At 44.1% G+C, this 22,396-nt stretch overlaps 1 protein-coding gene across 3 annotated transcripts in view; it reads right to left on the reverse strand.

Annotated features, from left to right (window-relative positions):
* Window positions 1-3,004: 3,004 nt before the first annotated feature.
* The window catches only part of Pgd (phosphogluconate dehydrogenase), a 69,968-nt gene continuing 50,576 nt past the window's right edge, over window positions 3,005-22,396 (reverse strand). For 2 of the 3 annotated variants that reach the window (XM_077653515.1, XM_077653513.1), the window contains exons 2-12: window positions 19,673-19,748; window positions 16,738-16,882; window positions 15,265-15,484; window positions 13,925-13,991; window positions 13,250-13,384; window positions 10,857-10,982; window positions 10,408-10,471; window positions 8,551-8,678; window positions 7,660-7,793; window positions 4,774-4,996; window positions 3,005-3,274 (exon numbers count right to left, since the gene is read on the reverse strand). In XM_077653515.1, coding sequence (XP_077509641.1) covers window positions 3,155-3,274; window positions 4,774-4,996; window positions 7,660-7,793; window positions 8,551-8,678; window positions 10,408-10,471; window positions 10,857-10,982; window positions 13,250-13,384; window positions 13,925-13,991; window positions 15,265-15,484; window positions 16,738-16,882; window positions 19,673-19,748 — 1,438 coding nt within the window. In that variant the 3' untranslated portion in view covers window positions 3,005-3,154. Of the gene's footprint in view, window positions 3,275-4,773; window positions 4,997-7,659; window positions 7,794-8,550; window positions 8,679-10,407; window positions 10,472-10,856; window positions 10,983-13,249; window positions 13,385-13,924; window positions 13,992-15,264; window positions 15,485-16,737; window positions 16,883-19,672; window positions 19,749-20,655; window positions 21,191-22,396 lie in introns of those variants that run through there. The other variant, XM_077653514.1, reaches the window with a different exon arrangement.

Genomic DNA, 22,396 nt, shown 5'->3' on the forward strand with positions numbered 1-22,396 from the left:
AGCTGTGTCGCGTGGAAAGCGGCCCGTCAGAGCGACAGCAATCGCAGTCTTCGCCAAATCCGTGACAGCCGACATGAGCGCAGTATGACTACCGCAAGCATACAACCGTCGACATCACAGCTTCCGTACGGCGCTGTTGACGGGTGCGAGAGGCGTGAACGCATGCTCACTGGCCGACTGCCACCCTGCGCGCCGCTTTATCTTCCATGCGGTGTTCGCGAGATAAGAGCGCGAACCTTGCCGCGAACTTTTGTCGTATCACGACGTCACTTGTGCAGTGCAGCAAAGCCTGCCGCTTGCCATCTGAACCGTTACCGCTTGGCGCTGGGGTTCGATATACGTTTATAATGGCCAAGAGCGTTCGCTATATAAATTAAAAATTGAGTGTTTTTTTTTCGCATTTGCATTTGCATTTATTTCAGTCATGTACGATATAGGCAATAATTAGCAATATCCATGTTCGTTAAATCGCGGTTTATCAAGTTTATGGCATAATAATAATTGGTTTTTGGGGAAAGGAAATGGCGCAGTATCTGTCATATATCGTTGGACACCTGAACCGCGCCGTAAGGGAAGGGATAAAGGAGGGAGTGAAAGAAGAAAGGAAGAGAGAGTTGCCGTAGTGGAGGGCTCCGGAATAATTTCGACCACCTGGGGATCTTTAACGTGCACTGACATCGCACAGCACACGGGCGCCTTAGCGTTTTTCCTCCATAAAAACGCAGCCGCCGCGGTCGGGTTCGAACCCGGGAACTCCGGATCAGTAGTCGAGCGCCCTAACCACTGAGCCACCGCGGCGGGTAAGTTTATGGCAGCCCAAAATTGAATTTGTTGGACTCCAGAAATCACAAGTTCGACCTATCATTTTCTTCACAATCCATTTAATTGAAAACTCTTTCCTGCAATACCACGAAGTTTGTTATTGAGCATACAAGAGTTTACAGATCTTGCAGGAAGCTTCGTCCACATGGCCACTAATCCTGTCCCGTTCTCCTTGTGATAACAGAAAGTTGCTATAAGCAGTAACATCTAGTTTTCAAAAGAAATCTTTTTAGCACCCCCTTCAAGCACAAATTATACAAAGGTAACAAAATATAATATTCAGATTGCCAAGACATCACAAGAAATTTGCATCCTCTCAGATGCTTAACTGTGCAGTTCCTGCAGAGACCGCACTTCCCCAAATCCTAGCTCCACACTAGTTTCAAGATTTCTATTAAACAATTTGACATATTCCATCATAAGAGATAATGTAAACAACGCAGCACAATTCAATGCCTGTAAGAACCCACTGTTACAAAATGAATTGTGTGATGTCAGTGCACGTAAAGAACCCCAGGTGGTTGAAATTGGCAGTGCCCTTCACTATGTCATCCCTCATACCCAGAGTTTCTTTGGAACATTAAACCCCCATAAACTATTAAAATGAACAAATTAAAATTCACACAATCAATCTATACCACGCAGAAGTGCCTTAGAATGTGTAGGCTTCAAACTAGAAACATTTTTGCATTCATTTTATATGCCTGGCTTGAGATGATTCCACAGACTATTTTGCACAATCTGGCACTTTATTGCAATATCCACATTTCTGTGCATTTCACTCACCTCCTATATGTAGGTTCGACTGGTTAGAAAACGTACAAACGTACACGCAGAGCCTGAAGGAGATATCTTGAAATTGCAATTATAGTGGCTAGAATTTATAGTGGTCATATGAAAGCCGCTTTATTTGCCCAATGAACTTCAACAAATAGAAACAATACTTCAGATACCCGTTTCTGTACCGTAAAGGCCGGAGAAAATATTGACTTAAGAAAATATTGTATGCAAAACGCATGTCTTTTCAGTGCCAGGAGGAGGCACCGCTGAACACAAGTTGGCACTGTTATCAGACGGTGTTGGAGAAGGTAGTTTACATTTTTCATTCCTTTTATGCAGGCACTGCAAGAGCCGCAAGATGCCACTGATAGGTTTTTAATTTTTATGTTGTGAATAAATAAAAGGAATTAGCTAAAAAAATCTTGCTATATTTCTTCTTCATAGACGCATTGGGAGACTTAGCAGACAAACTTCTCATAAGTTCGCCACGGTACGAAGCGCAGGCGTGCCCGCACTGATGCCTGAAAACTAACTTGCAAGCTAACTCAACAGCTCCATACAGAGCCACACCACCATGGCCACGCCAGCGCGGTGTCCACCATAAAGGACACTTAAAAACCACCTTTGGCATGTCAAACGTCGGTATAGCAGCGCTCGCTGGCGACTGACCATCCATGCACATGAGCGGTTTCACGCTGCCAGACACTACAAACTATCATGATGCAGGATGCTTCAACAGCTGATAGAGAGTTCTAGATTAGGATATGCACGTTTTTGCGCAGTAAACGCAAGTATTTTGCAGATCATTATGCTTTATATTACATTTAACATACACAGACAAGATAACTCTGGTGATACTGGTGCCATCCGGTTTGAATGAAGAGAACAATTTCTATAACAAACCAGTGCTCGTTAGGCCTGGGAGCTACTGAATCGTCTAGCAAGATATAAAACAGGCCAAAATTATCGTGCCGAAAAACTCAGCAACACCGACGAGTTCACTTCGAAGTGATAGGCTCCGCTCCGGAGCGCGGCGCCGTGTTGGCTGTCCTTGAGCATCTGCTGCTAGAGGAGCGTACGCTTTGTGTCTGATGTCACCGTCCGATTTCTTCTACCCTTTTCGCTGCATCCGAACCACCATATCCGCTTCCGGCGTTTCGACCAATCAGGTGTAGCTGCTGCGGCAGATTACGACGCTTTTTATTACGACACTCTGAATATGGACCCTGACGTCATGCTAGCGCAGATATCCTCATTTGACCTAATTACCCAAATTGACTGACATTTTTTCTACATTGCCGCTATCTCCAATTTTGACGAAATGGTAACACAATTTTACTTTTTTTATCTGTTTCCACCCCTGCAGTGTACATTTCTGCACAAAAAGCAAGTGAAGAAACTCTGAAAACTAAAAATTTTTTATTTTAACCAGAAAATATTTAAGACAATGCATCTCCCTAAACTGGTGTCAAAAGGTGACAAGCCTTCTTTGTGAGAGGTGCAAGTGAGGGGAGTGGGCACGGAGAGGCAACTCAAGCTAAGTGGAGAGAGATCACGCGTTGTAGGAAGAAGAAGAGACGTTGCCGCCGGTGCCGGTCCAGTTGGTATGAACAAACTTGCCGGGCTCCGAGAGCCGCTCATACGTATGCGCACCAAAGTAGTCCCGCTGAGCCTGCATGAGCAAGGAAAATGTATTTTAAGAAAACTGAAACATTTCTATATTTCTTCTTTTCAAAAGAACTTCAGACAATACAAAAAAAATGTGCATGAACTTGCATATGAAGCATTTTACAATTTACAATTTTTAGCATGCTAGCACTAAGGCTTTTAATTTAAAAAAAACCATCTGTTTGTTTGAAGCCAGCTAAGCCTGAGAAAAAATAAATATTTCCACAGCTGGGTTTCAAACCCGCAGCGGCACGAACAGATCAGCTTTTCTGGTCCCTACGCAAGAGCACTATGCCATCGCCCCAAAAGATCAGCCCACGTGTTTAACTGCCACTATAGAGCTGTGCATTGCATGTAATTGTCTTCATCAACTTCCATCTATACGTAATGCATCCTGAGCACATCATATAGCAATGCCCTTTTAAGGCACATTAAGCAGTCCCAAAAATTTACAGTGTGCTGCCACTAATGTTTCCTATCACTGATTTCGACAATCTTTGCCTGACCTTGAAACCCTAGCCTCTCTAAATGAAAGCAAAATGAGACGCAACGTCTAGTGTACATATTTCACATTTGGCCAAGTAAGCTGTTATATTTTTGCAATATTTTTACAGAGATGCCATAAGATGTGTTCAAAAAGAATGAAATTTCAAGTTTTTACAAAGTCATGTAACAAAAAAATTTTAAGAAAAATTGTGCCAATTTTTTCTTGCTCACTAGCTTCAAACCCGCTAGTTTCACTACCTCCAGGCTCTTTTACAGCACTGCTGGGTCCTCTGTACAGATTTACTTTTTCCCCCAGAGTGCAAATACTCAAACGCATCTTTTGATCTAAATAAAGCATCATGAAAAAAAATTTAATACTGAAAAAAGATGGTTATTTCCACTCTGAAAGCAACACTGAAGACTCCTACGGATGGTACATTGCTTTGTTGGTCACTGAATTTTTGGGGTTGGCTTTCGGTGGTTCTATATCGTTGCAGTCCACCTCATCAATTCTATTGCACTTCTTATCAGAACAATGCACTGAAAAGTCTTTCACTGCTACATTCAATGTCACTGCCAAAGAGAATATGCCCTATTACTTCGCTAGAAGGACAGTGTTTGCTTCCTTCAGCAGCCATCAGCTAGACCAGAAAAGAACAAAACTAAAACATCAACACAAGTAAACACAAATACTTACAAAAAGAGGAACCACTACTACCATCTAATCAAAAAGTATCCAACAGCCATCAACAAATACCTACAACAATCCACCAATGTCTAATAAGAGACAATTAGAACACACTAATCATATCTACCCCATCTTTCTTTCAAACCTTTGAGCCTTTGGATTTGTTGCTTCTGTAGTGTCAGCTGTAGATTCTCAATGAACGTCAAAACTGGCTTGTTTCCTAGCATACGAGGAGGGAGCAGCACACGCACAAGTGCATTGCATAAAATAGGAAAAAATATGAGCACCAAAATGACTCAGTGAGAACAAGCCAGGCTATGGAGGCACACCTGTATAAGGTTGGCTGGCAGGGTGTCCGAACGGAATCCATCGTAGAAGGCCAGCGCAGTGCTGAAGGCCGGTGTGGGGATTCCGAGCTGTGCAGCGGTCGCCACCACGTGACGCCAGGACGCCTGGCAGTCACGGATGGCCTCCACAAAGAAGCTGTCCAGCAGCAGGCAGCTCAGCTCGGGATTCTTCTCAAAGGCAGCCTTGATGTTGCCCAGGAAAGCACTGTTGATTACGTCCAGGGTGAAAAGTCAGGAGGAGGCAAGTTTAAGAAATGAATACAATAAGAGCCAATCAGCTCAGACAGTGACCATGATACCCAAGATCTGTGAGAAGATGCAGGTGGCACCAATTCCGAGCAACATGCATACTGATCACCACAGAGGCAGTAGGTGGGCCAGAGTGCAGGCACTGATGTGTTCCCTTGAAAAAGATCGTCTACGCTTATATACTGATGCCCCCAGCTACTTCGACAAGCCGGCCGTGTGCATGGTGGTCACGAATAAGGAAGATACTGCAATGATCGCCTCGACTTCGAGCTGGTCGGCAGAAGAGGGAACCATAACCATCCCCATACTAGAAGTTGCATCACACCCACATGATGATGTGAGCACAATACACATCACTGGCTCACAGGCCACCTGCTGGGCGTAAGTACGTGGAGTGCTTACTCCCCATGCAAAACACGTACTCAAGGATCTCCCTGATCCCGACTCATTCCCCGTGGTACGCATCACCTGAGCTCCAGGCCACATGCCCCTTCTTGGCAAAGAGTGTGCAAACATGCTCCCATGAGTACTTGCAGGCCCTGCACCAAGTGGTCAAACCTCAACAATGCACTACTGCCAAAGCCACTCGCATACTAGAATACTATAGACTCCAACACAAAACACTTCCACTGCCCCATCGATACCCCTAACAAGGGTGGACGCCAGTGCATGGCACCAGCTCCAGATGAACTCCTTCCCCACCTCCACCACATGCACACCTTCCCACACCACTGCCTCCTTATGGGAAGCTGCTCTATCCAGCTCTAGCCTAGGTGATCAGCAGTGGCTCATTTTTTTTCAAAAGGAGCCCAAGACACTTGTCCCGGCCAGGAGGACCAGTTCCCAGTCACCCTTTCTAAATAAGGTTTTCCTCTTCTTTCTCAATCAGCCAGACTGCACCCACTGTGGAACAAAGCCAATTTCGGCTCTCAAATTACACCCCCACCCTGTGCCAGCTGCCATCCACTACACCTTATACTCTACTCTTTCCTTACTTTTTACTTTTCTTTTCCTTCCCTGGGATCCATACTCGTGCTCTAACAGGCCATTAACAATCTGTTTCTCCATTACATCTCCCACCCAGGTCCAATTTCTCCTCTCAATATCCACTAGGATGTAATTAGCTTGAGTTCTTTCCCTGATCACCGTTGCCCTCTCTTCATCACTGAAGGTTATCTCCTATCATTTTTCTTTCCATTGCATTTCACTAAGGAGTAAGATGTGTAGACATTTTCAATATTTGTCCGAGGCCATATCTGTCAAAAAGAACTGCACACCTTTAATGAAAGTGAACAAAGTGCATCAGTGCCCGCATGTTAATGAGCTTGTTTCTGAAAAGTGGACTGCATTTGTAAAACTCCAGCATAAATTCTACAGGGATAGAAGATCTAGACTGCTAAGATATCTGGCTGGCTCCAATGTTAAAGAACTAAGGCTCGTCCCAGCACTGCTAGGCAATAGAAGAAAAAGGCTCACAGCATAGATTTTTATATTGGTAAGAGCTACTTTTATCATATCACTAGACTGCAGGTCTGTAAAATAAAATATTGATAACACGTATATAAACACGTCAACACAGACGACACCAACAGCACCATTCCGACGATCGGCACGATGGATTTTTGCTACAAACTGCACATCTTACAGCTTTTTGGAGTTACTGTGCTTTTTCTCAGGCTGCCTGGTTTCTGTGATTTACTAATCAGCCACAACACTGGCAAATCATGGCATTTCTCCATTCCATTAAATTTAATTTTATTAACTATCTTTTGTAGCGATAGCTACATTACGGTAGCATTTCGAGCCTTCAGCGTGGTGGTGCAGCCAGAGGGTGGCTGCACCGCCACGCTGTCACGTGGTTGGTCATGTGGTGCAGAGCAGCTGCCGGCGGCACGGCAGCCGTGATTGATCACGTGGTTCGTCACGTGGTTGGTCACGTGACTAAGTTTCACTCGGCCAGCTGTAGCTATTGCGTCACTCCAGGTTTAACCAGAGAAACCACTGCCAATTTTTTTTATGCACTCTGAAATACAGGCAGCCAATAATCATTCTATATTTTCTACATGTTCATGGTTCCATTTTTTCCACACCACAAACAGGGCACAAGGATCAACATGTTGCTATTAGTGATGACCCCTACTTTTTCACCACAGTGCAACGAAATAAAAAGTTAAGTTTCAGTACGTCGGGCGTAGTGCAGTGCCACCAAATTATTACAATTTGTTCAGCTATGTAAGCCTATGCGGAGTGGTCAAGGTTCTGCGACAATCCATTCCCAGCTTCCGCTCCTCCTAGCTTTCTAGAAATGCCCTTTAAATGTTTATTGCTTCAAACAGAAGCACTGTGCGTAATACTGCAAGCAAAAAGAACCAGAAGGAATTCTTTCCTAAATTAGCTCAAATTGTACTAATTTCCACAACTTAGAGGAGCAGCTTCTAAAACTGATATATCAGGACACAATTGCACATCAGCAGCACAGAAATCCACTTGGACACTAAAATTTGTAGAAATAAACAAAAATGCAAACCCTTTCAGGCACTTATAGTTTGTGCGTCATATGAGATATGAACATATCCTGTAACAAGGACAATGCAACCAGAGACAGACAGCAGCACCAACCTTCGAATGATGCAGCCACCTCGCCACATCAGAGCAATGGCACCGTAGTTGAGGGTCCACTTGTACTCCTTGGCAGCGCTTCGCAGCAGCATGAAGCCTTGAGCGTATGAGACTATCTTGGAGGCATACAGTGCCTGAAAGCACATGAGGCAAAAATTTGCAATCCTCTAAATTGTTGAAAGTGGGTGTACATGAGGCTTTCTTTATAGACGAGACATCTGCAGCTAATCCTTGTTGCATGCAAAGTTATTCATATCATTTAGGTTCAGGAACTCAGCTGAACCTTCATTCACTACTTGGTAATAGCTGGTGGCACTAGACTTGTATTCAGCGGAGGATAAAATAGTAGTCTCTGAAAGCAGATCTCTAGACAAAAGAACTAAGAAGAGCAAAGTTTCCAGTTTCCAGCTGGTATTTTCTTATAACCAATCTATGTAGTATGTATTTTTGGGGGGCAGAAGTTTCAAGGACACATCATCGGGAACAGAAGCTGATAACAGTTTCAAGCCGATGGCTTGAGACCGCACTTGCAGCAGAGGCGAAAGCCTGACTAGTCTTCTGCAATGTGAGCTAGCGAAATCACGTGATCACTAAAAAAAATGTGGAATGTGGAAAAAATGTGGAATGTGTACGGAAAAATTGCGTTTCACACAGCCTTGAGACATTTGTCCCTAATACAGTACATTATGGTACGTTCGCATGCTATTTCCACAGCAAGCTGGTCACTACAAAGCCTTTTACGATAACCTCTGAGGATTGCACAAAACCGCAAAGACAAGACATGTATGCACTGCTTTCATATAGTACATAGCTAAACAGCTCCGGAATCTGCATTTTTGAAAGGAGTAAAAAAAAGGGGGAGACTGCATGCCCACAACTCTGCCTGCTCACCTTCCTGACATGCTCCACAAACTCTGTAGGATCACCAGTAAGCTTTCCAGTTGGGCCGGACAAGATCTTGCTAGCCTCGACTCGCTGGTCCTTGAGGGAAGACAGGCAACGGGCAAATACTGCCTCTCCTGCAGAAAAGCAGACGACATTTACCGTCTTCCACAAACTCCACACAGTTCATATGCTTCAATGAATTTTTTCTTTATTGCCTGGCTTTGGCCCATAACATTTACACAAAAAACACTCAACAAAAAACGCACAAAACACTATGTACATACGACACTGTCGTGGTCAGCCAGCATGAGTCTGGCTTCGTCATACTAAAATTCACGAAGCATACAGAGCGGCTCCAGCCTCGAGAGCCACTCTGGAGGCTCCACAGCGGCTTTCTGGATGGCCAGAAAGCAGTCCATTCTTTCCCGAAAATAAATTCGGGCAGAGCTACCACTTGACGCGCAGGGAATTCGTTAAATTATTGTGACAAAGATGCTTCAAAGAATTTTGTTGCTTTACTTTTTTGTCAGTTTTAATTACTCACTCAATTTAAACCCTGTATGCATTTTGAGGTGAGACTCGAGCCAAAAATTTAATTCTTGAGCTGTATCAACACAGATCAGCAGGCTGCAAATGGAAGTCTACTGACTACAGCTGAAAACCAATGACATACGGTAAGTGGAAAGTTGGTTCCAGTAGTGGCGGTAGTAGCAGGAAACCAACTGCGACCTAATCTGGCTCTTGACAGCCTGAAATAGTACTTCTAGTTGTATACAAGCTGGGAGTTCAATGGTTCTGCCTGATCCCAGCTGGAGGTGAAGCGGGCACAGTGAACTTCCAGCCAGGGCCAGTCTGAGGCCTGCAGGGCACCGCATGGTCTACTGCAGCACTGCAGTGGACCATGCAGCACTGATACAGCATCCCCAGAAAGGACCTACACTGTTCGCATGGAGTAGGTGGACTCTGAAACCTTTTTTGACTGACAATCTTGCAACACATTTCTTTTCGACTAGTTCTAATAAAATTTGAGGAGACACGTAAGCTCTGCCTTAAAGGTTGATGCAACTGCTTTAATGGGCCCCTTCAGCACCCTGGGGTCTTCTTTGCCTATCCCTTCGCAGACACAGACATTGTTCTTTCTTTCACCATCACGTAATGCTTAACCATCCTTTAAGAGCATAATGCAAAAGCATTAGAGATCCCACCTGCAAATGTACCGACATGGTTTACACAAAACGCGTACAGGCGCTAAAAGACGAAGACAAGCACACTCAAGACAGGACAGGCGTCTTGAGTGTGCTTGTCTTCGTCTTTTAGCGCCTGTACGCGTTTTGCGTAAACCATGTCAAGCTACAACCAACTAGCTCAAATGAAAGTCTTGCTGCAAATGTACTCCTCTGTCACCTATGTTCTGCCTACATTCCCATATGTGTGCAAGTGGTCATACTCTACATTCATAGATCGCAGAAAGTCCTCATATGCCTCTACTGGCACAATGGGGCTGAGGTTAAGTGATGTATCACCATCCCAGCAGGCAGCTGTTTCAAACACAGCCACTGGGGCTTGTGAGACCCAGTTTGCTCTTCCCAAGCTACCTCTCACGACCAATCATTAATTTAACTGCCACCTGACATGGTGAGCAGGTTGTGATGACGTCACAAGGTCACGTGGCCGAAGTGGCAGGTGGATCACTTGCTTTTTCGCTCACAACGCTGCAGATGACAACAACACCAATTTTCTGCAGAACGGGAGCCTTAATGCTCTGTCATTAAAAGGAGCTCAATGGGTTATTACCATACTCAAACATGCTAGTCAATGTCAGCTTCTAATGCTACCCCAATAAATCATGCAAAATAAACTTGCCAATCAAGGTTACTGGAATTCCGTGCTGAAGCGCAGCAATTGCCGTCCATTTTCCTGTTCCTTTCTGGAAGTTGAGAGAAGGCATCAGTTTGTGAAGAAATGATGACACATTCAGCTTCCACATGCAGGACATCCCCCGGTAGTAGTAAAAGAAATGCACGATAGGAAATAAAACGCCCTGTCAAGAATGAATTTTTTCACTGCTGTACTAAATGCAGTGTCACATTTCAGATCCAAGAAGTGAAGTGGTCGACAATAGCTAAATCAAGACAACTTTCGCACGAAAACAGGAACTCAACGTACATAGCGATACAGCCTGTATTCCTTAATGCAATCTCATTAAACCAAAATAAGATATGTGAATCAGGAAAGAATTTAGGAAAAGTGGGGGTCTAAGCAAAGGTCCCACATTTGACTCCTAAGGCGAGGTACACCCAGAACTAACTCACCTGTCCAGCAGAGTCCCTGATCTTCGTCACCAAGGGCTCATTGTCGGTGTCCTTGTACTTTAGGATGTTGCTCGTGATTTCAATAAGGAATGAGTCCAGAACACCCTTGTTCCAGTCGGTGAAAACCTACGAGGGGACAACAGAGATAAGAACTGCAGTTTGCATGAATTCAAAGATAAAACACTGCACCATAATCACCATCAGCTCTGTTACATCCACTGCATAAAGGCCCTCTCTTTTGACCTCCAATTAGTCCTGTCCTAATCTCATTTGTTTACTTGACCTTCTGCTGCCCCCTACTGGCACTTATGTTCTCATTGTATGAGGCTATATTTTAAAGGAAAATCGAGGACAAATCACACTTAGCCTCTATCAACAGATTACAGCATCCATATGAAAAGGCGGCCTTCATACAAAATAGTTCAACAACAAACAGTACAACAAAAAGCAGTGGGACCTCATCAGCGTTCCTTCCGAATTGTGCAGCTGAGAAAATGCACACAGTCCTTCACAGTGCCGTATAGCAGCTGGCGCCCCCCGGTGGTCATCTGAATGAATGCCCTAGTAAACTGCACTTCCTCCTTTGCCAATGCCCTGATGCCAATCCATGCAAACAAGACTGCACAGAGACCATCGAAAAACGGCAGAAAGCGAAGCAGGTTTGCAGCAGTCTTTGTGCACATTCTTTTGAAACAAATCACTAATAGGACACATGATTTAACAAATGAGTCCCCCTGGTCATCCAAAGGTGATATGCAAGCCTCCTTTCCTGGATTCCCTGAAAACTCTGGTGGCAATAAGAAGGGTCACTACCTTTATAAAGAGGCTCAAGTGCACACACAGGTGCTCAGCATAAGCAGCTGCCTTGTGTGAAGCATTTGATGCTGGCAGTTAGGCATAACTTCACAATGCATGATCAATTAAGAAAAAAGCAGTAGCAGTAGGTCGAGATACTAGGTTACCACTACCAGGTGTCACACAAAGTCATGCCTTTATGAAACCAAAGTTACTGCTCACATCTCCTGTTCACCTGCCCAACACTGCAGCTTTCTGCCCAACACAGTACTGGTTTGATGTTACCACCTGCAACTCGCTATTGCAAAACTGCTGGCACCAAAGATGAATAAACTTTCTGTTACAAGCATTGCTTCAACACTGCTTTGAAAGCCTTCTGGTTGCTGCTGCTAACATTTTCATGCTTTTGTGAACTAAATAGTGAGGTTATTCAGGCACCAAACCAGCTTCGATTATGGGCCAGAAAAGAACACAGGTGTAGATGCTAAAGCATTAGTGTGTAGAGATACAAGAAAGGCTGCCAGGAGTGAGTGAAAAGGAAATGGTGTGGTAACTAGGGATTTGGAAGCTACACATGGGATATGAAGGATGGCGTAATGGGAGGCTCAGAATTAATTTCAAACTGCCTGCAGTTCTATGAAGCGCACTGGCATCTCAAGCAAGCACACGGGCGTTTTTGCATTTCAATTTCAATGAACAGACACCGGCAGATGCGTTCCTTGTCATTCTGCGATGTTCTTTTCAATATGCCTCTGTACACATTACAGAAATGGTAACACTTTCAGAGTACCTACTGAATACCTACTAGAAGGAAATGCAAATGCAGCCTAAAGTGAAAGGCAAGGAGAATATGCACTATTGTCAGGCCTGCTTCTAACAGATTTGAATCATGTATAAACCTACAAGCCAGCAATGTTGGTGAAAACCATAAGTACTCTGCTTCTGTGTTGTCAAAGCTAAAGAATGGTATCCAATGCAGTAACACATGTGAAATCATGCGGCATTATTGCTTTGAAGTTTAGTTTTCTGTTTTATCAGTGCTGTTTCCTGCCATCAAGGCACTGCTGCATGGTATTGAGACCCTCACATTTCCTGCTTTGATGCATAGGGCCAGTTATCTAACGAATGTGTGACAGGGCCAGATTCCTTGCAAACGACTATAACCATGTATGCAGAATTCTATTGTAATGTAGCAGAGAGCTGTGGAACTGTGAATTGAAAAGTGCCAATCAGATGTGTTACTATCACCACAACAGTTTCTTTAGAAGGCACAGGTTTACCGTTTGAAATGTTCACCTGCCACCACAAGACAACTGGGTATACAGTACCCCAGTACCCCAAAAGCTTAATGTTTCCCAAAATTAAACTTTGTTCATGTGAAACGTATGTGAACTTTTCTTCCCTGCACTAACAGTGCACTGCTTAAAATACTTCTAGACAATGCTAGCGCGACAGCAATATACAAGGCAAGTCAGAACATTAGGGGGGCTGTATACTGTGTCTAGTAGGGAACTGCACACTGCAGTGAACTGCTAATCATAGCAATAATGACAGATTTTAATCTGCCAAGCTGGACGCAAGCAATGTCCACAACTCACCTCACTCATCTGGTCGTGGCTCAGGCCAGCTGCGTTTTTCATGAGGTGGTAGGCTTCGCAGATAAGTTGCATGTCACCATATTCAATGCCATTGTGGACCATCTTGACAAAGTGACCAGAGCCACCATCGCCAACCTGCGCAGAGAATTATTTCATTGTTAAGCAACCATGCCTAGAACATTAACGATGCTTTGGAGATTTTACTAATGAAAAGATCAAGGAAAGAGTCTTGGCTCAGCACATGCACTTAATCTGACAGGTGGCGACATATTTCAAACTCAAACATAGCAATATCATAAAATATGTACAGCCAAAAAAAAAAACTGGCCAGAAATCCAGCCCTTACCCTCCCCCCTTTTTCCAAACTACTGCTTCTATCCATATTCTGAAGCAAGTACATAGGAAAAAAGAAAAACCTGAGTGCACCAGTGACAACTTGAATTTTTTCTATGAAAGTTACTTCTTAAATAAACCCTCTAAATGGAAATCGACCATACTAGGGGAATTTTACAGAATCTAAGAGATGTTACAAGGACATTTTATCGAAAACTTAATACCTCATTGTTCACCTGCGACAACAAATAAAGTTACCATCATGCTCTTATTCAAATGGCATTGTTTAGATAAAAGTCGAGTAAAGTGGTATGCTTCAAAGAACAAGTCAGCATTACTAACCCAGTCGCAGCATGGCTCGCCGTCAGCCTTGGCCGAGATGCTCTGGAATATTTCCTTGATGTGAGGCCTGAGAGTAATGCTTAGGATTAGTGATACAGTAGCCATGCGAGAGATACCACACATGTATTATGAAGTACCTACATCTGAACAAGTTATATGACCAGCTAGCAGCCATTACCCTCCATCAGAATAAAAAAAAAAGCACCAACAATGACAACGAAACACGCTTTAAAACCTAGCTTTCCCAGCACAACCATAATGACACAGGGCTTGTGAAAAGGATTGGCATTCAGTACACTATAGAGATGTATTCACTGACATCACAACGACCAACATTTTGCTATACATGGAGCACGGCTGAAGGTCATGCATGTCTAATGGGCTTATTGCCACTTGCTCCAGCCTGCACTGCTGAAGCTAACACACTGGTCAACAAAATGGCACCCACGGCATAATGTGAATAACCCCTATTCGACTAAGAAATGACTGTGCAAGCAGAAAATGTGAACTGGGGACAGTTTGTTCATAATTTAAAAATGAGAAATAAGTCATATTTCTGATTTTATTATTAATCTATCACATCTTATGATTTGCTGCACAAATGTGTTTCATGTCGCTATGTTGAACAGCCTTATTTCCGGAAAACACACACATGTTCCAGTGGTGCAGTGACCGATATCTGCTGGCTCTTCAAGGGTGCCACAATGCAGCTCAAGACATCTGCTAGAAAAGTGATTTTGTCCCTAGCTGTTCGCCAAATGGAGTCTTCACAATTTGCGCTGTTACGGGGCATACTTAACTAGTCTATAGCATTTTTACTGTAATTTTTTCCGTTAGTGTAACCTATTAAATTCTCGTGAGCCTCGTTTTTATTCTTCATTGTTTCGTTACCCACTTTTGCACACAAACCCCTCCATTCTATAGCCATAGACAGCTGCTCTTGTCTACAGTCAACTCAGTAATTCCCATTAGAATGGGAGCAAAAATTTGCTGCATATTTAGAAGCTCTAATTAAGAGGAGCACTTTGAAACAATTGATGTTGCCATCCCCGAACTGTCAGTTCGATAAACCAGACGTTCAAATTATGAGAGTTCAAATTAACCTGAGAACACTGCACTAGGCAACAGGGCTGTTCGGTCAAGATATGCATGCCTGGTAGTTGTGTTTAGTGACCAGCAGCATTGAAGCTGCACTCTGTGCTGACCAGGAATTGTAAATTGGCAATACAATTTAACTAATGGGCACAGTTCTTCAGCAGATAAGCATGCATGTCTGCACTTCTAACAACAGACGCTTCCTCTCTCCTATGGGCGAATGATGGCGAGGAGGGAAGACGCACCAGGCTTCAGGATTGCCGCCAGGCATGAGGGACGGGCCATTCCGTGCACCTTCCTCTCCGCCACTCACTCCCGATCCCACAAAGAGGATGCCCTTGCTCTTGAGGGCCTCGCACCGCCGCTCACTGTCCTGGTACTCAGAGTTGCCGCCATCAATGACGATGTCGCCCTTTTCCAGTAGAGGGACCAGCTTGTTGATGAAGCCGTCCACAGCCTCTCCAGCTGCATCACAATGCGAGAGCAAGCACTTTTCCTTTGAACCAAGCCGTGGTGGCCACATCTTGATAAAGGTAACATGCAAAAACGCCTGGATGTCTGCTATGCATTGTCAGTACACTTTAAAGAAGCCCAGGTGGCTGAAATTACTTCGGAGCCTTTCACGACGGCGACTCTTCACTCCCTCCTTCACCCCTTCTCTCACGGCGCAGTTCAAATGATCATTACAAGAGAGTTATTGCACCTTTTTCATACTGATGAAACATTAAGGAAGAAACTAATCCAAATGCTAATTGCGACCAAAACCTAACCACCTAATGTGATAGAAAATATACAAAATAATCTATGGAAGGAGGTAGTTGACACCTGCTGCTGCAATAAAACCAACGGCAGGCTAACGTACTACTTAGTAACAAGTGTGCAGGCTACTTTGAAGGAGACAGCAGTATGTCCTATTAGCATAGCCACTCTGCCAACAGTCAAACAAAATGACATAGTGGAGACTGCCAACAAACCTTTAGAAAAAAATTCGGTTGCATGCATACTTCCTATACAATAGATTAAATAAAAACCCTTAATTTTTGCACTACAATCACCATTTACCCTGACCTCAGCACATTAAAGGTCACACCGACAGCATTATTTTCAATACAGTTACGTAAATTCCTGCAGGAGCCATGGGTGAAGTCTCCAATTCGAGTGTGCCACTGAATGTATGTAATGATCAAACATTCCATGATATCAGTTTTATGTGAATATTTCTCCATTCAGCTTCCCCATAACACATCGATTCCATCCCAGAACATCAAAGCGAAACATCTTAACCACTGTGCTCATTACCTCACTAACAAGTGCAGAAGCTGGCTGAAATTAATTGCTCAGGCCTAAAAATCTGCTCTGCCAACAGCCTGGAAATTTCATGGCTATTTCGAGTGAGTGCCACAGCTACGCTAGTCTGAAAATGAATAAGAATATGCGTAAAAGTACAAGAATTAGGTTCTAAGCAAGTGTTTAAAGATGTGCCTTCAAATTATGGTAAAGATACTATCGAGAGGCTCCAATGAATAAACACCGGTTCTTTTGACTAGCCCACTGCTGTACTCTTTGTATCGTATAATGGTTTCGTGGCCCACACTGCTCTGACATTTTTCTGCTGATTGCTGGGCCTCTTTGAGCATGCACTAAGCATTGTGAAAAAGAGAAACACCAAAGATTACACATGGCAAGAAGTTCCCATGTGTACAACAGATGTGCCTAACCTTTGACAAGCAACACAACCCGGCGCGGGGTCTTCAGCTTGGAGACAAATTCCTCGAGGGAGTGTGCACCAATAACTTTGGTTCCTTTGGCTTCTTTCTTGAGGAATTCATCCACTTTTTCAGTTGTCCTGTTGAAGGCACATACCTAAAAAAGTATAAGTGAAATATTAGGAGCAAGCAAATCTGCCTCAACACTTCGCCCAGAATTTCCATCCTTATAACAGGCATGTGTCCCTCGAGCACCTCTTCTCCAATCAATCATCACCCCCAATGTAAGCTCACTTTTTTGTTGTCCAATCTTCTTTCTCAGCGCTTGAAAGAAGTTAGGACGGCGCTAAAACGACAACGACAAAGAGGCACGAACACAACAGGACGGGCGCCCGTCCTGTTGTGTTCGTGCCTCTTTGTCGTTGTCGTTTCAGCGCCGTCCTAACTTCTTTCAAGATATGAACCAACTAGCCCAAATCAAAGTACTTCTTGAGCATATTTCTTTCTCAGGCTCGCTCTACTTCTAAGCTTCAACATCTACTATGTTACCACTTTTGACCAACTGTTACTGTTCCACACTTTAGAACCCCAGAATAAGCAGCCATAAAACACAAAGGAACTCCACTTCACCCTCTTTAAAGGGTGTTACATAAAGAATGGGGCACACAGAGATGATACAGAATAAGTACACATAATTTTCAAGCAGGCTATAGAAAGAAAATATTTTCATTGTCCAAGTACACGTGAAATTCATTCAAGCAATGCCTGTACCTGCATGGTATTAAGACAATTATGCTTCAGGTTATATTTGTTTAATAACCTGTAGAAATAATTTCTTTTGCTTCGAAAGCATCTGATGCCAACTTAAAAAAAATAATATCGGGAAGAATTAGTACTTGCTGCACGCTAAATTGGCACATTAATGCAAGCTGCTAAAGGTACTAAAAATGGAAGAGAAGCTTATCTCCAAATATGGTCAAGTGAACATTGTCCAACAACAGATACATGTGTCTACAACCAAGACAACCAATTTTAAAACTGTTCCAGCTGAACAAACAATACTTTTTTCCAACATCAACTCAGCAACTCGGATCTAACATGCAGCTATCTCTGTCATGTCTTTCAGCATAGGAGAGAAACTACAAAGTATTTTTCCAGACTTAGTAGGTAAATGCATGACACATGGGTAGCAATTGAAGCAGTGATAATCAATTGGCCCCTATTTCAGTTAGATGAAGTCTGCACATTCAATGTGAATCCACTTTTTCTGTAAATAGCATAAACCAGTTACGGACATGCCACATTTTATCTCTATAGTTCTGCTTTTAGATGATTACATGCAAATTGCGTGCTTATGGAGCAACATTGGTAACTACAGAGTGTTCAAGAGCGCAAGGACAACAGTGTTCACAATACTTCTATGAACCAGTATACCAAATGTCCCAGCTATATGTAACCAAGCTTTTTAAAAAAAGACTGTCCTAGGCCCATGAAACCAACTGAGGGTTGTTCAGAGTCTCGTTACCTAGTCTGCAGTGTTTTCTTTTCCCGTTCTTCAAAGTTAATTAATTAGTTAAGTCTACTTAGCAAACTTTTTAATTATTGACTTTAGGAACAAAGTGTGAATGTAAATGTTGTAGATAGTCTCGAAAAACTGCCAGTAGTGCTGTTGTTATCGAGGTACAATTTACACAGCTTTATTTATTGGCCCTAAAACAAAGCTATCATGTGACCAGCTGCTGGGTCGCACCTCTACCCCAATGTGCACGCAAAGGCTCATCGAGGAGAGCCCTTCAGTAAAAATAGATTTTGTTCTCTAAGACGCGTCTTGGGACATTTAAATGGCACCATTGTCACGTTGACGGTTCTTTTATTGTGCGAGATGGGGCTTAAGGCCGGTCCAAAAACTAGTTTATGTTAATGGTATCTCGGTGCAAACGTTCCAGTCAGCCATTTTTCAAAGTGATCTACAATTTTTCTATTACTTTGTTCCTCAAATAATGATTAAAAAGTTAGCTAATTATGCTGAACTAAAAAGGTAATTTTGAACAAAAAAAACTGCAGACTAGGTCACTCGACTCTAAACAATCCTCAGTTGGTCCCACGTGGCTAGGATATTGTGTTTAAAAGCTTGGGTACATTTAGCTCGGACACCTGGTATGTATATGTAAATATATATATGGAAACTTTTGCCCATACTGTTTCGAATTCTTAAGGTAAATCATTCAGCGCTATTTAAATTTCCTACTTCCTACTAGACGTGTTTAGAAAGAGTTACGCTGCTGCAAAGTAAGTGCAGAATTGTTACATAGTATAAAGTATCCTGCTTATATCAATGAATATCGACTGCTTACATATTGATGTCTTACCATACATGATAAAAATTCAGGGGGGCACTTTGTTGACCTAATATGCGGTGAGGCGAAAGCCTTTAGCGCAGTGTTGCTGCTTCTGTTGCTGATGTGTGGCGAAGACATTGATTAAAGACTACACAATTGTTCAGCGCAGTGCATTATCGTATACCGAGTTCCCAGTTGCGACATACTACACCAACCACTACTATTGCTAATTTACTAATTCACCAATTAGAAATAAAACAATTGTTATTTAAATAATTAATCAATTACTAATAACTGACTACTAATTTACTAAGTACAGCTACAACATACTCTACCACTGATGATGTCATCAGTTTGATTGACAGCTACAGTGAGACTTTTCTGCGAACATCCCCGCTGGCGAGTCATGAGCATATAAAGGCTTTCGCCTTAATACACAGCAGAGTTTGCCTCAGATTACAGCCTGGTAGTACGCAAAATACCACTTTATTTTTGCACAACTAAATGCTCCTTCACACACCAACACCACACACGTGCAGATATCAGAAAAGCTTGTGTAGCCTAAACAACTTGCTTGGGAAAAACAGACAACCTGTGGCAATACTTACCACAAAACCATGGTCATTCATGTTCAGGATCAGATTCTGCCCCATGACAGCCAAGCCAATGAGGCCTATGTCTGCCCTGCACACAAGAAAATAAATAAAATGAACAAAATAAAGTGAACACCTTGAATGACCCATAATAAAAACAAGCAAACTGGTTCTGTTTCATATGGTTCAGTTTTAGCGTATACAATAAATGAGCAATGCAAATTTATGTTACCCCGAAATATAACCAGGCCCTATCATCAACCAATGATTCCCAGTATCAGCAAAAATAATTGCAAGCCCAATCGTAGGTAAGAAATCTACGAATAACCATCACTGCCACATGTATTCAGGATGCTGAACTGATAACCTGAATTTCAGTGGAAAGCTTTCGTATTACTATGCTGTGAGGACCGCAAGTCAGAATCAAGTGAAGCTTGTGAATTCAAGACAGCTTTCTTAAGTCTAATAATATAAGAAGCATTCAAAACAGGGATGCCATGATCAAAGAGTGATTTCTTGACAGTTGAGGCACGTATAGCCACGTAGTGAAGTGTGCGCTCTGCACATCTCTGTGCAACCATTGAAGTGCACCCCTCGATATCAGGCCATGTCTCTAGTAGCTGCGAGGAAATGAAGCCTTTTCGTGGCTTCCGCGGTTTGAAAATTTCTGTAAGCACCTGTACCGCAAGTGCGATATAAAATGATGGACGAGTCAGTCTTGCATACAGTGCCCGCAGCTATATGTTGCCTATCCCACGATACAAGCACCAGCGGAAATCGACTATGGGAGAAAGAATGCGATTCGCTTCCGCCGCCGCGCGAACTGTAGCGGTGCTGGAAAAACCGCGGGAGAGACGACGCCGGCGCCGTCGGCAGCGACCGACACGGCGGATGTAGTACTACAGTTTCGCGGACCGAGACACCGCGTAGACACAGCAAACGAAGAGAGGAAAGGGAAAGCGTCGCGTAGCGGGGGCGTACTCGGGCGGCTCGCCTACTTTCTCATCCACTGGTTGAGCTTCATCGCCGCTCAGGCACATCCGGCACGGGCAGCCGCTGGGTCTCGGCAGCGACAGCAGCAGCGGCGGCCGCAGCGGCGGCGGCGGCGAAAGCGTCCGGTCCACCATGGTGGGCCTCGCCGCCGCCAGTGGTTCGGCCGGCTCGGCTTCGGCCGCGCGTGCTACAAACACGCAGCACAGCTTCGAGAGCGATGATGATGATGGCTCGCGCTACTCTGATGATGAACACACTAGTTTTCTAATTATACCTTGCACGGGAGGTCCCAATAAAGTCGCAGACTATGGACCCTCATCCTGAATGTCATTTCCGTGGCAATTTATTGGGCCTCCAACAGCGCGCGGAAAAAGGTAACCAGCGCTCAAAATTGGTTGGTTGTCGGGGAAAGGAAATGGCGCAGTATCTCGGCGGACACCTAAACCGCGCCGTAAGGGAAGGGATAAAGGAGGGAGTGAAAGAAGGAAGGAAGAGGTGCCGTAGTGGAGGGCTCCGGAATAATTTCGACCACCTGGTGATTCTTAACGTGCACTGACATCGCACAGCACACGGGCGCATTAGCGTTTCGCCTCCATCGAAACGCGGCCGCCGCGGTCGGGTACGAACCCGGGAACTCCGGATCAGTAGCCGAACGCTCTAACTAGAGTCACTAGCTCTCACCACTGAGCCACCGCGGCGGGTAGGGCCCTCATCCTTGATGTCATTTCCGTGGCAGCTGATTAGGCCTCCAAAAGTGCGTGGAAAAAGGTGACGAGCGCTTATTATTATTATTATTATTATTATTATTATTATTATTATTATTATTATTATTATTATTATTATTATTATTATTATTAGTTTTTGGGGGAAAGGAAATGACGCAGTATCTGTCTCATATCGTTGGACACCTGAACCACGCCGTAAGGGAAGGCTTACAAAGCTGGGGCCCTATTCTCGACATTTCGCCATTTTGTTCAAATCGTGACGTAGGCGTGACGTAACCATCAAGGCGGTTCCAGGTTACGTACGCACAGAATCTGATTACGTGAAGAGAAAAAAAAAGTAAAAACTGATCTAGAAATAAATACCGTCGTCTGCTACTAGTGGCGCCAAGTACGGAACAGCCAAGTACAGAACGCCGCTCCGGGAGCTTGCGCTGAACCTCTGCGTTGCAATCTTCGGTGCATACGCGTCGAGGGGCAGTGCGAAGGAGTGAAATATGTTGCGGCCTCTTGAGTATCATGTCGGATGTCCGGCAGCAGCTAAGGGCAGACCGACTTAGGCTACTCAGTGCGAAAGACTCGCACGTCGGTTGTCAAAGGATTCATCGAGTTCGATGCGGCGGTGCGAGCGAGGGCGCAGCCTAGACGACTTTTCAGTCGAGGTGAACTGATGGCGTACCCGCGAGTCGCGAGCGGCGCCACACGCGTGCGTACTGTTGCCCAGAGAAGCTGGCGAACATCAGGAACGGGGCCAGGGTATTCGTAATGGCGTACGTGCCGAATGGGAGCGGAAAGTGAAAGCTTTGGCCGGCATGATGCCTTTGTGGCATTGCTCCTTATAACGATCGACGACAGCTTCGCACATTTGCTTACCAGCCACAGTTGAATGCAGGAACTGAGACTAAGGCAGTTTTCTGGGGGAAAAGTCATCTCGGCCGGGCCAGGAAAGGAAGCAACGGGAGCTATATTTTTAGAGTGTTGCCGCCACTGCTGAAACGGCGCCTAAATACGCGCAGGCCAGCAG

Source organism: Amblyomma americanum, chromosome 2, assembly GCF_052857255.1.
Source record: "Amblyomma americanum isolate KBUSLIRL-KWMA chromosome 2, ASM5285725v1, whole genome shotgun sequence".
NCBI lineage: Eukaryota > Metazoa > Arthropoda > Arachnida > Ixodida > Ixodidae > Amblyomma > Amblyomma americanum.